This window comes from Dendrobium catenatum, unplaced genomic scaffold (assembly GCF_001605985.2).
Source record: "Dendrobium catenatum unplaced genomic scaffold, ASM160598v2 fragScaff_scaffold_421, whole genome shotgun sequence".
Taxonomy (NCBI): Eukaryota; Viridiplantae; Streptophyta; class Magnoliopsida; order Asparagales; family Orchidaceae; genus Dendrobium; species Dendrobium catenatum.
In genome coordinates, this window is record NW_021318883.1 from 5,804 (window position 1) to 15,929 (window position 10,126).

At 30.3% G+C, this 10,126-nt stretch overlaps 1 protein-coding gene across 1 annotated transcript in view; it reads right to left on the reverse strand.

Moving 5' to 3' along the window:
• Positions 1-6,404: 6,404 nt before the first annotated feature.
• The window catches only part of LOC110110226 (probable protein arginine N-methyltransferase 1), a 16,866-nt gene continuing 13,144 nt past the window's right edge, over positions 6,405-10,126 (reverse strand). Inside the window, exons 3-6 of the mRNA XM_020841610.2 lie at positions 8,028-8,115; positions 7,830-7,945; positions 7,563-7,713; positions 6,405-6,874 (exon numbers count right to left, since the gene is read on the reverse strand). Coding sequence (XP_020697269.2) covers positions 6,669-6,874; positions 7,563-7,713; positions 7,830-7,945; positions 8,028-8,115 — 561 coding nt within the window. The 3' untranslated portion in view covers positions 6,405-6,668. The remainder of the gene's footprint in view (positions 6,875-7,562; positions 7,714-7,829; positions 7,946-8,027; positions 8,116-10,126) is intronic.

The following is a 10,126-nucleotide window of genomic DNA, read 5'->3' on the forward strand; positions in this document are numbered from 1 at the left end:
TTGGATAGATGGTAATGAAAGATAGCTAAGTGTAGTGTAGCCTTAACTTACTCAAATAGAAGAGAGAGATATAGATCTATGTAGAATCAAGGTGCTCGGGGTTTGAGCCATGATTTTAATCCTTCATAAGTATCATCCATGAGAATAAAATCATGGTGATCTCATCCTTAAGAAGATTCAAGTCCTAAGAGAAACACTCTGATATAAGGAAGTTCTTAACTAACTAGGAAGAATCATACATTATCAAGGACAATATCAGGAGAATCTACAAGCTATAGACTAGTGATAGACATATTATCCCTCTAACATGGCACTTTAATAACTAAAACTAAACCATTATCTGGTTCTATGAATGGGAGTAGCCTACCCAGTGGAAAGCATAATCATCCTTGATCATTTGTGAGACAAGTATAGAGGATTGATTGAGAAAAATTCAAATCAAACTATACTAATTGACTTTTTATTATAAATCATTTAAAATGCTTCTTTAATTCATTCTATTATTGCACCACAATATAGAAATGAAATTTTGTCTTGATATTTCATCTCAAATCACTTATCTTGATAATTTTCCTAACCTCAAGAAGATTAAATTTTAATGTGCAAGAACCTTAGATCTCCAACCTTATATATAAAAGGCTAATAATTTTAATGCTTTTAAAAGCCTTATTTATCTAGTAAGTGCATGCTTTATGTAGATATGGAGGTGGGCTACCCATGACAACATAAAGATGACAAAAATAAAGAAGACGATAAGTTTATTCAAGATAATAATAATTGAATGTAATGATAGTTTTGAAGGGAACTCACTACCTAGGGGGAGAAAGCCGCCAAGCTAACTTTTCATTACACATAAGCAACACCTTATATTGTTTCAACCCAGCATGATTTTTTAATACAAATCATTACTTACTTATAACCATAAAAATAAACATTATTACATAATTTCATGGAAGAAAAGGAAGGTATAATATCTTCAAGATTTGACATAATTGATTACTATCTTGCTTAATTGAAGATATCCTTGATTATAAGCATCCAAAAATTTCCTCACACTCAAAACTTAATGGAAGGTGGGGAGAGAGAGGAGGATAACTCATTCATGTTTTTTTTTTTTTGTTTTCCTTAAAATTTTGGCATCCCCTATTAGAAAGAGAATATATTCTAATAATCATTTTTATGATGATAATATCTTTCTTGATTGCTAGACCCTTAATTGAAGCTATTGATGCATGGCACAATCTTCTCATTAAAAAACTTATTTTTACATATTTGAATAATAATTATAACTAAATTCTTTCAAATTAAAGTGATATATAATGGCAATCAACTTCTTCCAAATGATAATAACAGCATATTAACTTCCAAAATATAAAACATTCTATAAAGTAATGATGATTATATTCTTTTGAAAAATTGTGATGATGATAATATTCATCAATTTTTTTTTTTTTTAATTTTGTTCATAATGATCAACTCCTTGGATGTTGATGACTCCACTTGAAAGATACTTCAAAATCTTATCATACTGATAAATCCGATTCCTACCTATATATCTATTTCTTATAAGAGCCTTTTTGTTCTACATTATATTTCACTCAACTTCAAGGAATTATGTCCTCAATTAAAATGCTTGTTGTATGTTGACCTAACTTGCTTATATAATAAAGGGAAAGATAAAAATGGTAGAAAAAATATGTAACAATCATGAAAGCAAAAGTAAGAAAGCAAAGAAATTAAAAGAAAATTAAGATAATAAAGATAACAACCCATAACTAAACACAAAGAAATCAAGTTATTCATCCGAGCCAATTTTTAAGAAGGGTTAAAACTCACTAAAAAAATCAATACTAGATTACTACCAAGCCCTACAATTTTTATGGGATTAAAAAAAAAGACGATAAAATAATTTCTTTTAATTCAAAGGAAACTCTGAACATGGTACAAGAAAGATAAACTCACTTTCCAAGCAATTTTCCAAAGAAAGTTGACGCTCACTAATTAAGAATCAACATAAGATATGCATCAAGCCTTCTAACTCTTTGTAGGATTAATGGTAACAAAGTCTTGCAAATTTTAATGAGAAAGAGGGATGAGGGGGACTTGAAAGCACAACTATTTACCTCATCATATATTCTAAGAAAAATGGCAAAGGCATTAATAAACTTTACTTCACATATAATAGTTGACGATGCTTCTAGCTTTAATATCAAATGATATAGATGGAAGTGGCAGAACAATAACAAGATACATAAGACATGAATAATGATGATAATATTATTAAAGAAATTTTCAGGGAAACAAAAAAGTTTTGAAGGGAACTCTTGAATGAACTATAAAAGAAAAAAGTTGTCAAGCTTCATATTTTTTTTACATGCTAGCAATACCTTACATAATTTCAACCCAACTTTATTTTTCTAATGCAAATCCTTTAATATTTATAAACATATAAATAAATATTATTGTATAAACTCTTGAATGAAAAAGGAAGGTCTAATATCTTTAAGATTTAATTGTATTATCATCTTCTTTAATTAATTGAAGAGATCCTTGGTTATAAAGTATAAATAACTTTCTTCCATGTATTGGAACCTTATTGGAAGGTGGGGAGAGATCGGTAGATGTCCCTTGCATGATTTCTTGCTTAAAATTTTGATCCACATATGAAAAAAGAAAAGATACCTATAATTATTTTTATAAATATTTTCTTCATTGCTCCACCCTTGATTGAAGGTGATAATGGCACGATCTATCTATAAAAGATATGATTTTTTTTCATAAGAATATAAAGGAAGTCGGATTCTTTACAAATTTACTTGATAATCAGTATGGTAATCAAATTCTTTCAAAATGATAATAAAAGTTTAACGGGAGTGGGGAGATTGGAAAAGATGTCTCATGCATCTTATAATAATTTTTTTTATGATATCAATATCTTCCTTGATTGCTCTAAAGGTGTTAATGGCATAATCTTTCCATAAAAGAAATGATATTACTTTTAAATTTTGAATAATAATATTGAAGTTGAATTCATTTCAAATTTAAGTAATAATCATGATAATAATCAACTTCTTCCAAAATGATATTAATAATATAGCAATTTCTAAGAAAATAAAAGCTTTTATGAATTGATGATGATTGTATTCTTTCAAAAAAGGATGGTGAAGATAATGTGCATCTTATTTTTATATTTACATCATGATGATCAACTCTTTGCATAATGATGACTCTAGTCTAAAGGTATTTCAAAATCATATAAAATTAATATATCTGAATCATCACTATAAATAATTGAATTTTATCAAAGCATTCTTATTTTGCCTATAAATCTTATTTGTCTATCTCATAACTATCAGGACTAATAATATTATAATACTAGAAAAAGACCTTAACTCTCTCAAACTCTTGCTAAAATGTTTCGATCATATGCCAATATAGATTATCTTCTAAATTGAAAGAATTACTTCTTTTTATTCTTTAATTAATCTACTAGAGCCTGTATAAAATCATTAGCAAAGATTAGTCCAACGGATGCAAGTCTATAAATCATATATACATCAAAATCTTCCACTATATTCATTCCAAATCTATTTACAATAGTCAGGTAAACACTTATAATCGATCTATCTCAAAATGCTCCTAACTGCAAAAGAATAAAAAAAATGAAATCAAAAGAACTTAAAGATACTGATAGCCTCACTCTAGAGAGTACTGACTCTTTCCTAAACTTAAATCAATCAAATCCATATAATGAGCACACAACCCAATAACCAATCAAAACCCACCACTACATTCAATGCAAGGTCTCAAGAATTAATATGAATGCTTATTTCAATCAATATAAAATAAGTGATCATCGATATGAAATCAATGATCAATGTCAATTCATCAACAAAATCAATATGATCAATGAAACAAAAGTATCTCAAAGCAAAAAAATCCATCATAAATTCAATAAAAGTCTATAAAGAAATGTTAGGTATAAACATATGTCAATTAACTACAATCTTGAATGTGATTATGAATAGCAAGGTAAGACATATATTCAGCTTTAATTTGGTGTTTTCATTCTGTCATATGTCATCCATAAATCTTATGAATTATGAATTGTATTATGATTTCATCATCATTGTATCATCAATATAAGTGACTTTCAATAATTTATAAAGAGTCATCACCCTGTCTGTTCATGTAATTCAGTCAATCAATTGCAGGCTAACATCTAAGATTATACCACAAATATTTTTATTTTAAGGAAAAGTTTGTCAGCCCACTCTCTTTCATAGGGTATTATATTTTAAGAGTAACTCCTATTAATTATAGTGTTAATAATTAGCCTTCTTTGCTTATATGCAAGTGTTACATTTATTTCATAACCATCATGACATTTTTCTACATAATATAGGTCGATAAAATGTATAAAATGCACTCATCTAGAAAATGGAAAATCTAAAGTCGAAATACCCTAATTAAATCGATACACCAATAAAATTTAATAATATTACAGTCAAAATGCTCATAAAATTTATATCTATTGTATACAAAAAGTTACATGATGAAAGTGCAGTAAATCAGATGAAAATACATTTTTATCGATTTGAAAAACGTTAAATTCATCAAACTCAAAACCATTGAAAACCAAAGTAGGATTCATGTTACCTACCATGAGTAGGAAAAATCTCAGAGCCTAATCGTTGGATGAAAACACTCTAAACCCCTTTTTCCCTCCTCTCTCTCCTCATCCTCCTCTTATCTTCCTTTCCTTGCCCCAACAAACCCAATGGTTGGAATGAGAGGCTAGCTGAGTGGATAAAATATTTTTTTAAATGTTTTCCAGTGCCTAACATCGCAGCGCTCCAATGACCCAGCGCTGCAACGCTGCATGTAAAACAATATTGTGCCTTAGTGCCATTTAAGTGTTGTTGTGCTAAATTATTTTTCAAAATTTCCAAAGAGCTTAGCATCATAGCTGTGTGTTCCTAGCGCTTCCCAATGTCATTAGGCTTGCAAGCACAACAACATAGTGCTCCTATTTATAAATTTTTCAATTTTATAGATTTTCATTTTAAAATTATTTTTAAAATTTTCATATTTGTTACAAATCATACCCCAACCCAAGCAGAGAAGACAATTACTAACAACCATGTTAAATTAAGGTTCAATTGGCTCTAACTCCGCCTCTTTTTAGCACTCCCTTGAGGAAAAATTGAGTTAACTCATTAGTTAGTTTAAACACGACTCATTAACTAGCATAAGCGACGATCTTATTAAGACAATAGGTAAAGCTTGAGCTCAAATTACAACTCATATGTTGAATGAACTCAAGTCTGAGCTTGATGAGGATGGACTGTCTACTCAGAAGCTATCTCGATTAAATAATATAAATCTTATTTATCCCTCATTTTATGTTAAATCTTGATAGTTCACTTATCGCTTAATTTAGGGGAGCATTAGGAGGATTAAAATGTCAATGGTCCCATGGCAACTGCTTCTTCTTCAAATGTTGTTGGTCCTATCGCAACTTTTTCTTCAAACGCCATTGGTCCCATCCCAACTTTCTCTTCTTTAAATATTAATGATCACGTCAATGTCTTCTCCAACAAGCTTCCATCATGACTTCAAGTTCAAGAGTACCATTTGATTAATAAGCTGAGCTCATGTTAGTTTGTACTTGGGCCCAACTTATTTACACCCCTAATATCCTCAAAGTTAAGCCTCCGCCAACTCAAGCTCCATCCTAATCGGTTGTTGCTCGGACTCAAGCAAAACATAGGCTATGTTGACCATAGTCCCTTAATGCTCTACGTTGACAATCTCTTGACACTTGTCATCATGTTTATTTTGACCGAGGTCTCGAACTTTTCCCCAGTCACTACTGGCAATCTTAGGTCACAATATACATAGGATTACTCTTTACCGGACAATGTGGCAAGCACTATGAAAGAGAGCAAAAAACTGCAGTGCAAAGGCACTGATTTTCATATAGACTACCACACATCTTGGAATTTAATTTAGTTTTTATAACTATAAAATTGATTAAATCAAAAACGAAATTATAAAAAAAATTTAATCTTAAAATAATAAAACTTATTTAACTACAAATACACAAGTGAGAAAGATTACGCAAATATAATTTATACTACATAAAAATTATAAATTTTAAGAAAGATTATTTGATATTCTTCTTAATATATAATACTTAAGCTAAAATTAATTTGATTCATTGTTAAAATTAATTAATTTTCAATTCTTTCATAATCAAAACAAACTGATAAAACTAAATTTTAATTTGATTTAATTCAACATTTTTGAATTTTACAATTAAAATCAATTCATTTAACTGACTGATCAATCAAACCAACTAAATCAACCAAATACACACATTTCTATGTGAAGGGTGAAAATTGCAAGGAAAAAGATAAATTACATACATATTTAGAAGAGGTATAAAAGGACTTAGTATACATATTATACATGTACTAAAATTATCATGTAATGTTAGGATGATTAAAATGTTTAAACGATACAGAACCAACAATCTCAATCTGCTTTTACAGGGCTTAATTTATCAGAATCCCTCAAAAAGGTCTCTCATAAATGGCATCCAAAAAAACACAGTTCCTAGTTGAACAGTCAGGCTACAGCCACTGCTCATCCATGTAGCATGGTCATCTCATTTTATAGTATTGAGTTCGGGATACCTGACAGCGCCTTCCATTCAAGGAATATTTGAGCATTATATCTATATCACGGGGATTTTTCTTGTTTGGTTCAACAGACATGCTCCCTACGAGTGCTTCTCCCTCGCAGATAGTCAGCACATCCTCCAGGTATAAAACTGTTTGCTTCCAGTGGGTGGTCTTTGATCGAGGCCCTGCGTTAAAATAGATGAGAAAAAGATCAGGGCACACAAAGTGAATTTCTGCCGAGTTAGTATATGGCTCTTCATGCGTGAAGAAAGAGCACAGACTTGTGTATTGCTGATATGGCACATTGATGATCGACCCGCTTAATGGGTGGGGAGTTATATACATGTAATCTGCACCTAATAATTTCTCGAGTTTGTGACTGTTAAGAAATATTTGAAAATAGCCTATTTATTCCAGAAGGGTCTGAAAAAAGTTTGACCAATAAGGTAGAAGTCCCACTTGTTAAATATCAACTAGCCCTGCAAGTATTACAAGAAGACTCTCGTCACAGTTGAATGTGGGGAGGAGCAATGTATACAAGTACAACCTTAGTCGTATAATAGAGAATCTATTTTCATGTCACACTGATAACCTCCAAATTATAACCGTACACTTAAAACCATTGAGGCAAGGAGGCGTTCATATTATTTTCAGTATCAATAAAATAAACGAAAAGCACATAATAGAATCGAGCTAGGAGCAATCATGAGGTAACCGCCATTATGATCAAGAGGCTACAAATTTTATGAAATGCAGAGGCAAGGTTCATAAATTGGATCCCTTACATCATACAACACACAAACCTAATCGAACACAACTGTTTCCAGTAAGAAAATAAGAATGATAAATAAAATTAAAAAAATGAAAACTAACCTGTAGAAAACCCCATCAATTTGTGGCATTTAGTAAATGCTACATCAAAATATGCGACAAAAGCATGTATGTAATCATTGCGTTCAGCCACAAGTTTGAAAGGTACTGTGAAAGACACATCACCAGCAACCATCTTTGATATGTCCATCGTCTGATATTAAATTATGCTCAGCAGAGGGGGATAAATTTAATTTAAATTATTACAAAAATGACAAGTTTATGAAGAAAATAGGAAATTGAAGGGATGTGGGGTGGACGGGTTTAAACCTTAAGCAACAAGCAGTTCGTGACAATCTGATTCTGGTCTACTGTATCAACAAGAGGCTCCATCATGGCTTGCTTCTTGATGCAACTCATATCAAAGCCATAAACCTTGTTCCAAACTGAAAGAATGTAATAATATAGTTAAGGACATGACAAAAAAAAAAACAAGTTTGTGCAAACAAGAAACCAAAAAAAATTCACATTCAATCTTGTCTTCTTTATATTCAGCATCCTCAATTGCTGTCAAATACAAGGAAGTTTTGTCTGGAAGAACAATGCCATTATGTATCTGCATTTGAAGGAAATGGATGTTAGAGATTCATGAACGGATAACAAATCAAAGGAACACTATCTTCTGTAAGCACTTAAAGATGATATAAAATCTTATCACTTAATAAGCGAGTCATTCAATATATGATTTTGTAAACCTGTAGTTTCTAGCTGCTAAGTCAAATCTTTTAACAAAAATATTAAAAAAAAGGAAAATTTCTAATTAATTTTGAACTAAATTTCCACAGCTTGCTTTATTCAGCCGATAAATAGCTTTAAAAGAACTAAGCCAGCATAAAGTAAAATTACTATAGTATCATTGGGGACACATTTTTTCCAATACTATTATTCCAGTCAGAACATTATTTTGTTAAAATGTTCCATCAGGAAAAAGGTTGAACCTAAACCCTAACAATATAAATTAACAAAAGATCACATACATCATTTTTATCCTATGCTAAATCCTTACAACACTACTGTTGTCAGGTCCTAAGTCTTGGATGATAAAAATGGAGGGTTGCGTTAGGTAGTCGACAGCTAGCGTAAAACTTGTCGAATAATCATAACATGAATCCTTTAAAAATTGTGTTAATGCTAAGACGTCCCCTAGAAGCGACGCGCTGTATGTCTTGAATACAGCCACAAGTGTGCAAGGGCCGCGGTATCGGCGCCCGGGTGCATTGTTAAATGAGCATGGGTTTCCACATCAAGGAGGGATGTGGGCAAAGAAGCTAGTCCATGAAACTAAAATTAGGATAGGAGCTTGGAACATAGGCTCCCTTACAGGAAAATTAATGGAATTAATAGATATTATAATTCATAAGAAAATAAATATTCTGTATATTTAGGAAACTAAATGGGTTGGAGAGAAGGCTAATGAGATTGATAGTTTAGGATATAAATTATGGTATTCGGGTAGGAGTCGTACTAAATATGGTGTAGATGTGGTTTTAGATAAGAGTTTGAAAGATAATATTATAAAAATTAATAGAATTTGAGAAAGAATTATAGCTCTAAAGATTGTTGTTGATGCTAAGATTGTTAATATTATAAGTGTTTAGGCTCCTCAATTAGGTATGGATATGGGTTCAAAATTAAAATTTTGGAATGACTTAGAAGAATTAATACAAAAAATACATCTCGAAGAAAGAATTTTTATTGGAGGATATTTAAATGAACATGTTGGATAGAGGTAGATGATTTTAAAAGCATTCATGGTGGTTATGGGTTTGGAACAACAAATGAAGGTGATAAGATCATATTAGATTTTTATTTAGCTTATAATGTTTTAATAGCTAATACCTTATTTAAGAAAATATATGAGCATATTATCACTTATAAAAATGGATATAGTAAAACACAAATTGATTATTTTGCCATAAGAAAATTAGACAATTTATATTGCAATTATTGTAAAGTTATTTCGAGTGAAAATTTATATACCCAACATCGATTATTAATTTTAGACTTTAAGATAAAAGGACAGAAAATAAAAAAATAAAAATAAAACAATATTCTAATATTAGATGGGGGCATTTAAAGAATATTGACAAAAATATTTTTGAGAGTAAGATTTTAAATCTTAAGATTTTGTCTGTGCATGAATATGCTAATGTTATGTGGAAAAAATAGCTAGTGATATTAAGAATATTGCAAAAGATGTGCTTGGAGTTTCGAAAGGAAAAGCTCATAATAGTAAAAAATAAAAATAGTTGGTGATGAAATTCAAATGTTGAAGAAAAAGATAAAAAATAAGAAGATTTATTATAAAAATTGGTTTAGATATAAAAATTCTGATAATTGGGAAAGCTATAAAGAGACTCGTAAGAAATCTAAGAAAGATATTTGCGATGCAAAGAGCTTAGCTTTTAATGATTTATATAATAGATTAGATACTAAGGAGGGAGAAAGATATATTTATAAGTTAGCCAAACAAAGAGATAGGAGTAGTAAGGATTTAGTTCAAGTGAAGTGTATTAAGGATGAAGATCAAAAAGTACTTTTCTTAGAAGATGATATTCAACAAAGGT